Here is a 17,668-nt window from a genome sequence, read left to right on the forward strand (position 1 = left end):
GGAACATCTGTGCCGAGTATAATCTGGAAGTCCCGAGGTCAAAATGGGAGATGCCCCCAAGGGTGGTGGAGAATGACCGAGCTAAGATCCTGTGGGACTTCCAGATACAGACGGACAAAATGGTGGTGGCTAACCAACCGGACATAGTGGTGGTAGACAAACAGAAGAAGACGGCCGTAGTGATCGATGTAGCGGTTCCAAATGACAGCAATATCAGGAAGAAGGAACACGAGAAGCTGGAGAAATACCAAGGGCTCAGAGAAGAGCTCGAGAGGATGTGGAGGGTGAAGGTAACGGTGGTCCCCGTGGTAATCGGAGCACTAGGTGCGGTGACTCCCAAGCTAGGCGAGTGGCTCCAGCAGATCCCGGGAATAACATCGGAGATCTCTGTCCAGAAGAGCGCAGTCCTGGGAACAGCTAAGATACTGCGCAGGACCCTCAAGCTCCCAGGCCTCTGGTAGAGGACCCGAGCTTGAAGGATAAAACCGCCCGCAGGGGCGTGCTGGGTGTATATATATATATATATATATATATACCCCCCCCCAAAAGAAAAAAAAAATCTGCTCGGTTCATCAAGACATCACATATTTTAAAAAAGCTAGGCTCATTACAACCAGGGGGAACACCGCACTCCCGGCACATTGTGCCTCGACCTCCTGGTCGACGAGCCGGTGGCCTCTGAAGGATGCGCCCAAAACATTTGCGAGATCTTGCAGAAGTTTTGTGAGCACTCGCAAAAGTTCATCTTAATTTTTTTTTCTGTCCCTTGTGTGGCTCCGTACTCCAGTCCTTGTCACATTCATACTGTTTTAAAAAAACTGTTCATACTTGCAAATAAACTTTTTTTGTTCTGAGACAATAATATTACTCAAATTCACCAATAGTGAAAAGCTAGATTGTTACTATATATCTTTCACTTTGATTTGTCAGAGTGCTATTGCTTATCACAAATGAAAAAGACAGCTGTGGGATCAAAGTTTGGCCTCGTTTGGCTCAAGTGCACAGGTTTGACCCTCAATGTAAACATTAAAGGTCTAATAAAGTGCTGGGTAAGCAGTAAATTACTGTTTACGGGGAATGTTTGTGTGAGGGGATGTTTGTGTAAGCGAGTGAGTTTGCCCTTTAAAAAAACTTTGTGCATAATAACAGTGTCCTTGTTTAAGGTTAAAAGAGTGTATCAGCTGCTTTGCTGGTATTTTGGTTAGAGGCATCATGGGGAGAACTGTGGTGAAAATCACACTCATAGGACTCCTTTTTGCTTTGGCTTCCACGCTGCCAAACAAGGTAAGTTCAGTAGACCCAAAGGACCAAAAGAGCACTTCAAGGGAACAGAATAGAAGATAATGTAATATCCTTTGAAGTGAAGAAATACTGACTGTGTGCACGTTTACTTTATCCTTTGTCTGAGATCAGGGTAAAAAGTGGTCTATTAATTTATTTTAATGTTTAGAGCTTGGCATTTAATAAAGGTGTTGGTCAGTGCTAGGTTAAGGATAAATTGGCCTTTCTGATTATTTGATTAAGTGATTTATTCATATATATGTGTTTTTTTTTATAACTTGTAATACTGTCATGTTATTTGGACATTGGAAAGACCTGGAGAGAGTTAGGTTTTCTGTGAAATGTGCCCCCTGTGTTTGCTCAGGATGACTGGGACATCTACAGCTTTCACTTCAACTCCACAGTGACCAGTCGTTATGCCACCACTGTCATCACAAGCCGTGTGGCCAATCGTATGAACGAGTCAAAGGAAATTGAATTCCATGTTCGGATTCCCAAGAATGCCTTCATCAGTAAATTTCGAATGTGTGTGAAGTTAAAAGGATCTGTAACCATCCAGAGACATTTGCAAATAAAGAATTCTACACTAAAGAACAAAGTACAGGATACTCAGTAGTGTGTATTCACACAAGATCTTTTCTTGGTCCTCTTCAGGTTTATTGATGGCCAGGTTTATGATGGTGTTGTGAAAGCTAAGGAGCAAGCTCAGCAGCAGTACACTGAAGCTGTGTCCCGTGGTGAAAGTGCTGGACTTGTCAGGTATTAACTAAATGATTAAATTATACATATTGTACAAATACACTGAGTGCTCTTTTGGATAAAAAAGAAGCAAAATTGTCACGGCCGAGGCTGCCTCAAAAGTGAAAGGACTCAAATGCTGGACGCCGAACAGCACGTAAGTAGTTTTAGAGACGACGTTTATTTACTCAGTAAGTGTTCATAAACTGGAAAGTGAGGTTAACAAGTGCGAAGTGCCACAACTGAATCAAAGGGGTCAATCTGGTCTTGGTCAGTGGAAACAGCCGTTCCAGGGATTGGGCTGGAGGGAGAGTCACACTGGGTCCAGGGAAAGGGTCAGAGTCACTGTAAATAGAGTACAGACGTTCAGGTATGGTTCAGGAGAAATATGGATAAGCTGTTCGTTCTGAATCTTCCTTCGTACTGCGTACTTGCCGCGGGTGGTCGGTGGTGACGTGCAGGGGTGAGTGGTCCGGGTGTGTGGTCCGAAATTCCTGGCGTAGAGGCAGGGAGGCAGGCAGGTGGTTCGGGTGAACAGCCCATGGGACTGTCAGGTGGTCCAGCGTCTGGGTTGGAGCTCTTCGGCAGAGATTAGTGTTTGGCAGCTTGGTGTGGTAGGGTTAGCTGAGAAGTCCCCGGCTAAATTACCCACAGGTGTGAGCAATCAGCAGAACACTGAGGCCCCTCCCAGGGGTGGAGATGCCGGCTCGGAGGGAGACACAGTGGCACACACCCGGACCATGACACAAAATACCCCCAAAAGGTTGATTCTGTTCATCTGGACGTAGCATTTTCAGTGGGAGAAATATTTCGTCACTTATCCGCAATCTTATAAACAGTACATTTGCACAATAAAACTAGCCCACTGAATGAACAATGGGCTGTGAGGTCAGTTCCTTGATCATTAATATGCAAATTGTCATGACCATTGATCCACAACCACTGATCAAGGCCCATGAGTACCATTCACAGAGAGTTGGGAAATGGCTGCAATCACAGCATTGTAAGATGGCGAAAGATGTACCCTTAGGCCCTCGCCTCAATTCAGAGATGGTCTTTCCCTTTTCACGTGAATGGCCTCCTTGACTCCTCGCTCAAACCAGCTTTTCTCCTTGTCCAGAATTTTTACATCCTCACCTTCTGCTTTGTGCCATTCGCTTCGCCAGAAGTTGTTTAGTTTCCCCGATGTATAAATCATGGCAATCCTCATGGCACTTAGCAGTGTACACTATAATCACTAGGTTTGACTCTCATCATCCACTGGAGCACAAACTGGGTGTTATCGGGATGCTACAACACAGAGCAAACACTATCCCCACAGATACAGCAGCCAGGGAAGCAGAAGAGCATCACATCAAGAAGGCCCTGATTAAATGTGGCTATCCCAGCTGGACATTTGCTAAAGCTGGGAAGGCGCCTAAAGAAAGCTCCAGCTGATCCAGGAGAGAAGGACAACTGCTGCCTAAGTGAAAACCGTTGGTGATCCCGTGTGTGTCAGGAGTATCAGAATAGTTAAAACACATTTTTTCTAAACATCCCATCTTTGTGGCTTTTAAACCCCAAAGCACGCTGCACCAAAAATTGGTCCACCCCAAGGATCAAGTTCCCTGGGGGGCTAAGGTTACATCTTTTGCCATCTTACAATGGTGTAATTGCAGCCATTCCCCAACTCTCTGTGAATGGTACTCATGGCCATTGATCAGTGGTCTTTGATCCATGGACTTTGATCAGTGGTTGTTAATCAATGGTCATGACAATTTAATATTAATGATCAAGGAACTGTCATTCAAAATTAGCTTGTTCTGTTCTGGTTTCTCTTCTTTCTTTCTTTTTCTAAAATAATGTTAATTGTGAATAGGAAAACATAATTTGAGTTAATCTTATTCCCTTTTCAAGTTCAAACTACAGCCATAATTACAATTTAGTAAAATGATTATTGTTTCTGCTTTAGTTCTGTAGGGAGGACACTGGAGGAATTTAAGACCTCTGTAACTGTGGCTGCTCACAAAAAGGTCACTTTTGAACTCACATATGAGGAACTGATGAAACGCACACATGGCAAATACGAGCTGCAAATTCATGCTCGACCCATGCAGCCTGTCAGAGACTTCAAGGTGACTGTCTTTTTGGTATCTATTAGTGGAAAATGCTGAGATAACAGCACACATGATGAGATCTTTTATTTTACTTTATTGTATTTATTACCAGGTGGATGTGTACATTCACGAAGAAGCCGGCATCAGTTTCATCGATGTGAAAGGAGGCCTGAGCACCAACGCCCTCGCTAATGCCATCACCAAAACACATGCAGATAAACAGGTACTGAAATCTTTTTGTTGTAGAACAGTAAAACAATTATCAGCTTTCTAATAGACAGTGTGAGGTACTAACAGATCATTATTAATTTGCAGTAAGACGCAGCTTAATCTCAGAGTGTAAAATGTATGATTATAAAATGATCAAAATGCACAAATAACCATTACGGTAATGATGATATTTCTTCCAAAATTATAGCTCATTTCTCATCATTGTACAGAAGAATTGGGTTGAAAGCAGGGGTATTCAGCTAACATTTCTTTAAGCAAAGATCCGGATTATCATAATGTGAAATTATTTCGTTTGCGATTTAAGACTGTCAAATCAAATGAAATCAGTACAATTGCAAAACCTTTTGACAAATAATTTGAAAAATAATTCCAAAATGATTATTGGTCACACAGCATAGAACTGAACATTGCTTAAAATTCTCATACACCTGTGGAGGTGCACACTGATGATTAGTTTGATTATGTTCACTTTGGACAAAACTGCCTTGCTTTTGTGTGTGGAGCCAAACATTGTCAGGATACATAAGGCTACTTTCCTTAAACCTGAAAAAGTTGTCCCAGGAACCATTTGAATCCAGAGAGTGGAAAGATCAGTTCTTACAAACTGCTCTTTCAGGCAGTTTATAATTGCCTAAAGCGCAGGTAAAACTGCATGTGTTGTATCTTTTCTTCTTATACTATCCTTTCAACTTACTACATCTCAACTATTGGCACTGTAGAGACCAGTGTTTATCACCTGGAATCCACAGAGTTGATTGGCTGAGTAGTAATGGGATGGCTAAACTCACATCCAATGCTTTTTCAAAACCTGGACCATGGTCCACCTGTTAATGACATCTGGTTTAATGTTTTGATCCTTGAATACATTCTCATTCCATTTTCTTCTAAAGGTTGGGCTTCTCCAACACTCTTTGTATGTAAAGTCATGTTGCGTTAATTTGAGACAAATTAGTAATTCTGACAATGTTTCATTTAGGATTTTTAACAATACAAATATCAGCCCAAAAAGGAAAACAGAAAATAAAATCACTGACATCTCTCTCTACCAAGTTCCTAAACTCTGATTCACTCTGTTTCCAGGCGTGGGTGTATTTCTATCCAACAGTCGACCAACAGAAAATGTGTGACAGCTGTGGAGATCAGGGTATGAATGGAGATTTGGTTATTGTTTATGACGTTAACAGGGATAATGGACTGGGACACATCAAGGTAAACCCTGTTTAGCAACACAAACCGTATGACTTGGGCTAAAAAGCTTCTTGAATAATCCTATAACCAATCAAGTTTTGTTTTTTGTTTTTTTTCATAACGCCGCCTTAGAAATCTGACGGGTACTTTGTTCATCATTTTGCTCCATCTGATCTTCCTCGGATACCAAAAAATGTCGTCTTTGTTATTGATCAAAGTGGCTCAATGGGGGGCAGAAAAATTGAGCAGGTAAAGTATTTGAAGGGTCAGTTTCTGATATTATTTTACATTTTTAATGAAAAGAAAAACAATATGTAGCCATGAATTATGTTTTCTTAACCAGACTAGGACCGCATTAATCCACATTCTGAATGATCTGGCAGAAGATGATCACTTTGGTCTGATCACTTTTGATGACAGAATTTCTTACTGGAAGCGAGAACTCGTTCAGGCCAACAGCAAAAACCTGGAAAGTGCCAAAAACTTTGCACGCAATATTCAAGACAGAGGATGTGAGAAGTTGCAGTAAATACACATTTTGGAATATCAACAGTTGGGAGGAGAATAGCAGTACTGAAAATGCATTTGTTGTTGTTGCATTTCAGCCACAGACATAAATAAAGCAGTGCTGCAAGGAGCACGTATGCTGAATGCACATAACAGAGAAGGTTCAGCATCTATCCTTATACTTCTCACAGATGGAGACCCAACCTCAGGTTGTAATAAAACACATCTGTAAACAAATGTACACAAATATTTCATGAAACCGAGATCTTTATGAGCTTATTGTGGTTAAAAGTCCTGATTTATTATGACTTATGAGACTACATTGTTTCTGAGCTGAACTGGGTATGTCTCGTCTCTTTTCAGGGGTGACAAATCTGGAGAAAATCCAGTCAAATGTAAGACAGGCTATTGCAGGCAAATTCCCACTGTACTGTCTCGGTTTCGGTTTTGATGTTAATTTCAATTTCCTTGAGAAAATGTCGCTGCAAAATAACGGTGTGGCACGACGGATTTATGAAGACTCTGATGCTGATTTACAGCTGAAGGTATTTAAATTATGCATGCTCTTCTTTTATGTGATTTGAAACCCTTGAGAATTGAAAGAAAAAAGAGCATGATTTGTATCACTTCCACACTGTATGTCAACAGGGTTTCTATGAAGAGGTGGCCACACCTCTACTGACAGATGTGACAATGATCTATGTGGGTGCGACCAATCTAACCCAGACTAAGTTCAGTCAGTATTATAATGGTTCTGAGATTGTGGTGACCGGACAGATCACAGATAATAATATTGAAACCTTCACCCCTCAAGTTGTGGCCATTTCGGTAAGAATCAATCCACAGGACTCATCAGGAGTACTCTTCTTAAACCGTTTTCCCTGTTGACTGACATTACATTGCATTTAAATTATTACAGAGTAATAGAAGAATAATATTCTCTAATCCAAATGAAACCGTGGAATCCACTCAAACAGTGTCTGATGACCGTATCCAGAGGGTTTGGGCGTACCTCACAGTTAAACAGCTTCTGGACAAAGAGTGAGTTTGACTTACAGCATCTTTCCTTGTATGACTCTGAAATGTGTTATCAGCTGTTATGTCTTTAAAATTTCTACCTCTACATCAGTGTCTTCAAAACACTATAAAATAAAATAAAAATATAAAACTGTATTTATTTTATACTTTTCTTTGTTTATTTTTCTGATATTTTAAGCATATATAATCATTGAATGCTGTTTAGGATCACATTATATATACATTATAAGAAAAGTCTGGATATATTGAATGGATGTCTGAATATATAGAATTAAATGTAAACATACAGACTGAAACTTGAATGTATAGAATGAAATTTGAATATACAAGGTGTCAGAAAGACAGGTGAACTGCAGTAAGACAATATGTTTTAAGTTTGTTAGATCAGGGCAGCAGGTTGAAATTAAGTCCCAAAATTCCAAGTAGAAGTCTGTTAAAGGGACATCAGATAATATGCCTGCAGTAATAAACTGTGTTCTCTTCAGTGTTGAATAGTTTGACATCAACATCTCCATTTCTTACCTTTCTATTAAATAGTCATGTACATCTCCCACATAAAATTATATTAGTACAATTATGTTTGTTCATCATCACTCATCTCCTTAAATTTCAAAAACAACGTTTTTCACATCTTTTTAAAGGCAGAGTTTTTACACTTAATCATACAAGTATGTTTCTCAGAAGCTAAGGATTTGGACAATATAGACAGCAAAGCTGTCTATGGTCTGGTAATGGATCTCTATGATTTGGCAAGACTGTATTTTGCCTGTAACAAACAATAGATTGTGTGTTTTTTTATGAACTTTGCTGAATTGACTTTCAGTGAAGAAAATCTCTTAGATACATATTTTAGGACATGGATTCAGCTTAAAACCTGTAATGTGTGAAGTTACATACAAAACCATTTTACACTTTGTCACACAGGCTTCAATTATCTGGACCTGAGAAAGAGAAAGTGAAGAAGGAAGCTATGGAGCTGTCACTGAAGTACAGTTTTGTGACCCCTCTCACATCCATGGTGGTCACAAAGCCTCCAGGAGAAAACACAGATGTGCTTCATAAACCAAAGGAAGGTGAAACATCACGGAGATGGCAGTCGCCAGGAGGTCAACCCAATTTAGCACCCTTTACTCCTGCTAGTGGGGGTTCTAGTGGGTGGGTTCATTCTGGTGAGCAAATCAAACCAATACAACAACATTCATCAGTTCAGCTGAGGAGACGATTGCTTACAGTACAGAGATGTTCTGTGAATGAAAGAAAGGGAGTATGAAATAGACTGAGTCAAATAGATGTGAGTCAGACAGAAGCAGGATGTAAGATGCAAGCTGAGGCAGCTTAAATTGGGTGGTACAAGTGGCTAGGTTAGTGTACAGGAACACCTGCCGCATAGGATTAGAAATCCCCATGGGAGACACCACTAAAGGTGTGTGTGTGTGTGTGTGTGTGTGTGTGTGTGTGTGTGTGTGTGTGTGTGTGTGTGAGTGAGCTATTTAAAGATTTAGTTAAGAACTTTAGTGTCAGGGCATGGATGTTAGTAAAAGCATTAATTAAACTCAATTATAAATGAATTAGTTATCCTTATTTATTATTATGTCCCCTGCATTGCCTCTAGCAATATTAACTTTATGTAATGTGTGTAAATGTTTTTTACAGCTGCTGATTTACATTATCGGTTTAGCTCCTACGATGACGTGCTCTATGAAGATGCAGGTACTGTATTGCATACATGGAATACTTTTTTTGTTCTAAGACAGTCAAAGATTTTTTATTGTCATGCAATGTCAACCAGAGATCTGAAATTTTCTGCTATGTAACTAGTGCTGTTTAAATTATTTGCAGGTTATTTAAAGGCTACCCATGTCCCAATTGAAGTAACTGACGGTACTGTATTGCATAGATGGAATACTTTTTTTTTCTAAGAAAATCAAAGACTTTAAAGAGGGGACTTTGGAAAAAAAAATCCTCAAAAAAAAAAGAAAAGGGGAAAAACAATTTCTGGATAAAATGGTCTTTAGTGCTATGCATGATAAAGTCTCTTACACTTTTATTGGAAAACTTGTATTTATAGGTGAAAATTTAAAAAAATCTATATCACCATGACACTTTCTTAACTTAAGGCAAGTTTTCTAACATTCTATGACTGCATGGGAAACTTTTTTTTTTTTAATATAAAAATTGATTCATTTTCAGAATTGTGAAATAGACAAAGTATGTAAAATTAAAGAAGTGTTTTATGTTTACTTTTCCAAAACTCTGAAAAAAAAATTCAAAAATGCCCAATGCATTAAAAGAGTTGAGTAGGTGTTGATTGCACAGGTCTTTATTTTCAGATTCCAGTCTAACTTTTTGTCTCTATACCTCCAGCTCCTCTTCTCCACAGGTTTTTGCTCAACTCAACTGGGAATCAGACTGTTCCACTTTGCTTTGACTTCAGTGGAGCTATAATCCTTAAACTATTTCACCACCCCAGCAGAGGTCAGTAGTAGTCTTTCTCGTGAGTATTTTCATATTTCTCCCCTAGTGGTTAAACAGCAGCATTTCTCTTTTGTTCTAGACCTGTCTGTTAATGGTGAGCTAGATTCAATTGCAACCGGAGGTTTCAGCAAAATTTTTATACACCTCAAAACTCATCAGCATGTTGAGGTTGATGCTGAATCACAGAGAGTCACTGTACGAGATGGACAGACGGTGACATATCAAGCTGCTGGACAGGATCCCTCAACAGTTGGCAGGTGATTTTGCAATATACAGTGGGGCAAAAAAGTATTTAGTCAGCCACCGATTGTGCAAGTTCCCCCACTTAAAATGATGACAGAGGTCAGTAATTTGCACCAGAGGTACACTTCAACTGTGAGAGACAGAATGTGAAAAAAAAATCCATGAATTCACATGGTAGGATTTGTAAAGAATTCATTCGTAAATCAGGGTGGAAAATAAGTATTTGGTCACCTCAAACAAGGAAAATCTCTGGCTCTCACAGACCTGTAATGTCTTCTGTAAGAAGCTTTTCTGTCCCCCACTCGTTACCTGTATGAATGGCACCTGTTTGAACTCATCATCTGTATAAAAGACACCTGTCCACAGCCTCAAACAGTCAGACTCCAAACTCCGCCATGGCCAAGACCAAAGAGCTTTCGAAGGACACCAGGAAAAGTATTGTAGACCTGCACCAGACTGAGAAGAGTGAATCTACAATAGGCAAGCAGCTTGGTGTGAAGAAATCAACTGTGGGAGCAATCATCAGAAAATGGAAGACATACAAGACCACAGATAATCTCCCACGATCTGGGGCTCCACGCAAGATCTCATCCCGTGGGGTCAAAATGATCATGAGAACGGTGAGCAAAGATCCCAGAACCACACGGGGGGACCTGGTGAATGACCTGCAGAGAGCTGGGACCAAAGTAACAAAGGTCACCATCAGTAACACACTACAACGGCAGGGAATCAAATCCCGCAGTGCCAGACGTGTTCCGCTGCTGAAGCCAGTGCATGTCCAGGCCCGTCTGAAGTTTGCCAGAGAGCACATGGATGATACAGCAGAGGATTGGGAGAATGTCATGTGGTCAGATGAAACCAAAGTAGAACTTTTTGGTATAAACTTAACTCGTCGTGTTTGGAGGAAGAAGAATACTGAGTTGCATCCCAAGAACACCGTACCTACTGTGAAGCATGGGGGTGGAAACATCATGCTATGGGGCTGTTTTTCTGCCAAGGGGACAGGACGACTGATCCGTGTTAAGGACAGAATGAATGGGGCCATGTATCGTGAGATTTTGAGCCAAAACCTCCTTCCATCAGTGAGAACTTTGAAGATGAAACGAGGCTGGGTCTTCCAACATGACAATGATCCAAAACACACCGCCCGGGCAACAAAGGAGTGGCTCCGTAAGAAGCATTTGAAAGTCCTGGAGTGGCCTAGCCAGTCTCCAGACCTCAACCCCATAGAAAATCTGTGGCGGGAGTTGAAAGTCCGTGTTGCTCGGCGACAGCCCCAAAACATCACTGCTCTCGAGAAGATCTGCATGGAGGAATGGGCCAAAATACCAGCTACTGTGTGTGCAAACCTGGTAAAGACCTATAGTAAACGTTTGACCTCTGTTATTGCCAACAAAGGTTATGTTACAAAGTATTGAGTTGTATTTTTGTTATTGACCAAATACTTATTTTCCACCCTGATTTACGAATAAATTCTTTACAAATCCTACCATGTGGATTCATGGATTTTTTTTTCACATTCTGTCTCTCACAGTTGAAGTGTACCTCTGGTGCAAATTACTGACCTCTGTCATCATTTTAGGTGGGGGAACTTGCACAACCGGTGGCTGACTAAATACTTTTTTGCTCCACTGTAATGGTCAAAACGTATGTTCTCACAGTATTGTTTACAGATGTGTGCCCTTATTCAGTTCTTTTCCCAGGATTTACATGAGGCAATCAGTATATACATCTCTGATGTCAGTTATATATATGACAAAACATTTGCTGGGAAATGAAACCTTAAAAGGGCAGTTTGGGCCGTTTATTATTTTGATTCTACACTTTTTTGTACGGAGTATTTTGTGAGATTTGGCCAAATCTCACTAATTTAAACATGTCTGCCATAAAATTAAAATAAAAGGTTAATTTCTATCACAACTACAAACACATCAGTAGCAGTGTATAAGCTTCGTAGCACAATATTTACTTTATATTTTTTAAAAGGCTCAAATTATGTCATTTGCTTTAACCATCCAACACACAAGCTCTCAAGCTGAGATACCCAGAGAAACCAAGAACATGGTGGTGAGAGGTCTCACTCTTTAGTAACATGAAAGAAAAAGAATCCAACAAAATAATTTCTGGATGCAACAGCAACTCTTCAATATTGGAATATTGTAAGGCAAATATACCAGGACAAAAAAGGTTTTGGATGGGAAAAGCTAGGAACACCTTGCAGAAAGGCCAAAAAATTAATTCTGTTCATCCAATTCAATTCAATTTATACAGCAATAATAGATTCTTTTCATCATCAGCGTTTTCAGTGGCAGAAATTTGTCACTCATCCAAGTGACCTTTCCAGTCTCAGTTGACTGCAAGTTTCCCAAACCTTATAAACAGTACATTTGCACAATGACTGAAACTAGCACTGAATGAACAATGGGCTGTGAGGTCAGTTTCTTGGCCATTGATATGCAAATTGTCCTGACCATTGATCAACAACCACTGATCGAAGCATCATCTTAAAATGGCCTGCGGAGACAAATGGGATAAGCTTCTTTAGCCATACAACATATGATATCCTTCCATCACCTGTCCCATCCTGTCCCCACTGTTCAGTTCCAGTCAGTCTCAAGCACGTATTAGCTGTGTCCCAATTCAGGAATCGCATCTTTCGAAGGATTCAGCCTCCGCTGTCTACGTAAGCCGAGTCCTTCGAAGGCTGAGAAGGCCAGAAGTCTGAGGCTGTTAAATGGGATTGTCTAGCCTTAGTCGCACTGCTCAGGTTGCCCAGCAACCATGCTTCTAGCCGCTAGAAACGTTTTATAGAGGATGGTTTGACAGAATGAAGGCAAAAAAAATCATCTTTTTCTTGTTTCATGAGGTTTTTTTTATTTGTTAAGTATCTGAGGCTGAGACCACAGGACTTTAAAAACATGATTGTTGGGCTTCATTTCTATACCAAACAATAATTTTAAGATTAGGTAATAAATAACAATTAGTAACAATTAGTAATAACAACTAATGTTGTTCATGAGACTTGTGCCATCTCATTTTGGTCATGTAAATATGACATGGTCAATATTAAATTTATTGTATTAAATTAAAAACATACAGCACTGAACTTGAACTGTGTTTCAAATACTGAGCTTTAATAAAGATTCAAGTTGCATTTATTTATTCCTATCACTTTATATCTTCATCTCAAACACAGTACATCTTTTATAGTGTAAATATAGATGTATTGTATATAAGAGAGATAAATATTGTTTTGTAAATATGTTGGCATTATTAAATTTGTCTGAATGCTTACATATATGGGTAAAAAGAAAATCTATGAGCTGGGATAACTGTCTGTTTGTGATAAAATGAAAAATGAAAATGTAGACCAATATATTAAATATTCCCTAATATAAACATGTTTTACTGCCTTCATAGTTTTTAACTTGAAGGCCTTGAATACTTTTTCTGACTCTAAAAACAGTTGAATGATAAACTCATTTTAACATTACCTAATAAGACTGATAATTAGGACAGACAATTGGTTATTTTAAACATTTCTAGCAGTCCTTCACAAAGAGGGAACACTCTCTCTCAGCTGGTGCTGGCTCTTCCTCCTCCTCTTTGGGGTCCTTAAGGACTAAGTAAAGAACTATACAAATACAGGCCATTTACCATTTACCTCTTCCTCAGACTCTGCTTAGTTTGTCCTGGTGGGTCATCAGGGGTGCAAAACCTCACAGATGATCTGCAGCAGCGGGTTCCTTAGTCTGTCCTCACTCTGGCGACTTGCAGTTCTCAAACATGGAAATCAAATGTGCAATAAGCTGTAGGATTCAAACACACTTGTAACTTATGCTTATTCTTTTATTTAACAATCAGAGAGAAAGAAAAAGAGAGAGAAGGGAAAAGTGCAGGACAGACAGAAAGGTGAAAGTCTCAGGTGGCAAACACTACTAAAAACAGCAACAGAGAATGAGTATTTTCTGTTTGTTATATAAGGAGTACTAAATAAGATAAGATACCTTTATTAGTCCCACAAGGGGAAATTTCATGTTAAGGCTGCCGGCCCAGTCGGTACATTGGCCACATGTTTGGCTCCTATGATTAAAGCACCTTTTTTTTAGCTTAACAAGTGAACTGTTGGCACTAACATCACTAATGTCACGTGACGTTGCCACCATGTGGCCAACAGTAATGTTTTAATGTTCTTTGTTATTAAAACTAGAGATGGACCGATCCGATATTACGTATCGGTATCAGTCCGATACTGACCTAAATTACTGGATCGGATATCGGAGAAAAATAAAAAATGTAATCCGATCCATTAAATATCACGAAAGCACCTCACAAAACTTGCAACACGCCGTAACTCGCCTCAGAACGTTAGCACGTCGGAGCAGTATGCATCACGTGATAGAGCGGCTGTGGCATGCGGGACCTGTCGGTGGTCTGGATAGCATGTGGAGCTTCGCTAGCAACCCGGCATTTCATCTCCGACAAAGTTATCCCCGAGAGAAGTAAAGAAAGTGTGTAAGTCCATCTCTGAATGTAAAGCATTCCTGCGTTAAGCTTAACAAGCGACTGCCTGTTCTTGCTGCTACTTCAATCATGAAACTGCTTAATGATCAGCTGATCGGCTTTTCTGTCGCGAGTCGGTCTCTCTTGTTTGTTTTTGGCCCACTTTGCACCAGAAAGAGGAAACCAGCGGATAAACAACAGCAGCACGTTTAAGCTTGATAAGCTGTTGTTAGAATTTATTTAATATTACTTTCTACTCGAGGATCTTTTTCTATGTAGCTGACGGCTGGTAACTGTGCAGGGGCGGATCTAGCAAAGTTTAGCCAGGGGGGCCGATAGGGCATTAACAGGGAAAAGGGGGCACAAAGACACACTTTTCTTTCTTATTCTCATTTAAAATGTCTAGCTTTTAATAAATAATTATCTGACACCCAAAGTTTTAATTTGATGCAAAATGAATAGAAGTCCATTACTGTATATAGTAACTATTAAGTCTAATATATATATATATACCCTAGTAAGCTATAGTACTTTTTCCTTTGGGAAGGTACCATCTGTGCAGTCTGCAATTCTGTTGAAGAAAGATGCTGAATCTATTTAATATTTCTTGAAAAATAATTGATTTCTGTGCATTTTTTTTCACACTGCATCAAATTAAGGTTGATTACGTCGATTAAGCATCATGAGGTGGAGCATGAGGGGTGGTTCCCCATTTTTTATTTATTTATTTTTGTTGTTGCTGGGAGTTGGAACCCTATTAGTTAGGTTGCTTAATATTTACGCTAAGTACTCTTTAAAATGCCAGAATAGGGAGGATGGTGTAGGTTTAAGTTTATTAGATTGATCAGTATTGCTGAACTATGAAATATTTTTTTTTTGCATACAGGTATAACAGAATAGCTTTAGTGTAGTTGTTGTTTTAAACTTGAGTATGAACTTATACAAAATGCAGCAAGATATTTAAAAAAACAGTTTTGTTGATTAAAAAACACTATATCGGATTCATATTGGTATCGGCAGATATCCAAATTTATGATATCGGTATCGGTATCGGACATAAAAAAAGTGTTATCGTGCCATCTCTAATTAAAACATTTGCATTGCCACATAAATAAGTGATATAAAATTCAATACTTAATTTTAAATATGTACTCTTCAGCTGCCCCCCTTCAGCCGTTGGCCCTTTTTTTCAAAAAAAACAAACAAAAACTATCCACCGCTGTGCTATGAATCCTGGGATATGCTGGGCCTGACCACTTGACCCATCCTTCAAATCGGGGGAATAGGAGGACACATTTGTGGGCTGCATTTGGAGCAGCCCTCGAATTGGGACAGCCTTCGTCACCTGGCTGGGACATAATCGGCCTTCAAATGCGGCCTCCGAAGGATGCAGCCCCTGTATTGGGACACAGCTACTGATTGCTTGTAATACCAGTCTGACACATAGAAGATACAACTTGACACACCACCAGGTATCGAGATGCCTGGCAGCTGCACTAGAGCACATGCACATGCAGATTTCCCAGAGGCTTGGAGGACAGGCCTGTAGGACAATCATCAAAACACTGTCAGGGATGCATGCATGTATGCAGATCTATACAGAAACACCCAAGTGAAGATACATAAGTGACGATTATCAATCTTCGATCGAGTAGGAGGAAATCCAAAGGTGTGTGCTGATATTTTGGGATTGTAATATTTATAAAGTTTTCATTAATTTCATGAATTTTTTTTTTACAACCAATGCTTGAATCAAAGGCCCTGCACACTCATGGTGAACCACAAAAAGTGGCTTGACTTATTTTCAATGACACTAGCTTTTGTCAAGCTTAGAAAAGTTTCTATTACCGTATCATTGCCTTGTTGTACCTTCCAGGTAGAAGCAAGTTTGTTGGATTACATGGAGTTGTGACATTGTGAAATGTCTATTACAGCCCTCAGTCGGACAGTAGTCAGCCAAGACTAGTGAAATGATCTGTGAAGGTTTTTAAAATCTTCAAAGAGCTTTAAAATATTCATATAAAGTCCATATTTTTCCAGTGTGACAGTGATTGTGCGCGACACTGAAATTCACATTGCATCTGATGACATTCTCCTGGTCATCTCACAACATGAGAAAAATGGCCAAAGACTCCTTTGGCCTGTTTTAAGACAGCAACCCTCAACCAACGACATCGAAGGACTTTTAGGTGAGTGAAACGACATGCATGCACATACTTTGTTCATTGCTTAAGAAATAAATGAATTTGTCAGTGTCATGTTAAGAATATTAACAAAGTTTGCACTGAGCATAAGTGGTTTCTGTAAAAGTACCTTGTTGCTGTGTCTGTTTTAGTATCTGGTTTTCAGTGTCAGTTCTTGTTTCATTGTTTTACTCCCTTTTTCCAGCTGTAAAGCCAGCAGTGTATGAGGTGGTGCAGCAAGTTCCTGTCACAAAACTAAAGATTAAAAACCAAGAGATAGATGTTACAAGGTAAATTTTTTGTAATGTTTACAGTTTATTCATTCAAAACATAAAACTGTTTAAGATTCCACCAAGACATGAGCTTGTTTTGCTTTTGTAGTGACAACGCTACTGACTACAGCGTCGACCCTCCTGTCACAAAGAACTGCTGGCTTATGTCTGCTGATTCTGCCCTGCAGAGGCCACTGGCAGGTTTTTTCGTGGCACAACTTTAAGTGTGAACTATGCTGAATTACTAGAAAATATTTGGTTTAAAAGTAGAGAAAACATTTTCTTACTGTGGAAAATGTCCTTCCACCTGTTCAAATGAACAAATAAAGTATCCCAGATTGCAAAATGGCTCATGACTACATAATTTTATTAAAGAAAGAAAGAAAATAAAGAAATAAGGATTTGGAGATTGTGGTGCCAAAATAATACATCTAACCATGTGAATTCTAATGAAACGATTACACAGAAAAAATCCACTGTGTTACTTCAGTGAAGTTTCTAATCTGACCCAAATCTATTAAATGACAATAGATAGAGTAAGAGGTTAGAGATTAAGAGATTACTATTAAGAGATTAATAGGCATTTATTCTACACTTTGTTGTTAAACAGAAAGTTAAAACTAATTAGATTATTTTAGTTAAATGAAATATGCTTTGCTGGGTGATTTGTCTGAAAGAGAGTTATACTGTAGAAAAGGGTTGTGCAAACTCAGGGGCTACACTGTGCTGGAAAGTATGACAATGTGGTCGGGTTCGCCATTCATTGTTTACAAAGGAATTTCAGTGTTAATACTTACATTTACTTTTAGTGGTAACAGTGTGGTTGATCAACCTTTTTTGCCAGTGCATCAAAGTCTGGTGTTAGTTTTGTTGTGGCAATTCTCAGAACAGATCGGAGGTGTTCATCACTCAA

At 39.4% G+C, this 17,668-nt stretch overlaps 1 protein-coding gene across 1 annotated transcript; it reads left to right on the forward strand.

Annotated features, from left to right (window-relative positions):
* The first annotated feature begins 1,074 nt into the window (after positions 1 to 1,074).
* Positions 1,075 to 17,101, forward strand: LOC146632293 (inter-alpha-trypsin inhibitor heavy chain H3-like). The gene is made up of 20 exons (XM_085353270.1): positions 1,075 to 1,284; positions 1,646 to 1,806; positions 1,936 to 2,040; positions 3,971 to 4,133; positions 4,228 to 4,338; positions 5,427 to 5,555; positions 5,667 to 5,783; positions 5,878 to 6,046; positions 6,140 to 6,250; positions 6,405 to 6,586; positions 6,690 to 6,869; positions 6,961 to 7,082; positions 8,004 to 8,248; positions 8,733 to 8,789; positions 8,919 to 8,960; positions 9,444 to 9,554; positions 9,634 to 9,811; positions 16,341 to 16,489; positions 16,689 to 16,773; positions 16,865 to 17,101. Exons 1-20 carry the CDS (start codon positions 1,213 to 1,215, stop codon positions 16,977 to 16,979), a joined length of 2,604 nt encoding a protein of 867 aa, XP_085209396.1. The 5' UTR covers positions 1,075 to 1,212; the 3' UTR covers positions 16,980 to 17,101.
* Positions 17,102 to 17,668: the final 567 nt, after the last annotated feature.

The sequence above is a fragment of the Diplotaxodon limnothrissa genome, linkage group LG5 (genome assembly GCF_057381915.1).
Source record: "Diplotaxodon limnothrissa isolate DT_005_m linkage group LG5, D_limnothrissa_male_GT1.1, whole genome shotgun sequence".
In the NCBI taxonomy this organism is placed as follows: domain Eukaryota; kingdom Metazoa; phylum Chordata; class Actinopteri; order Cichliformes; family Cichlidae; genus Diplotaxodon; species Diplotaxodon limnothrissa.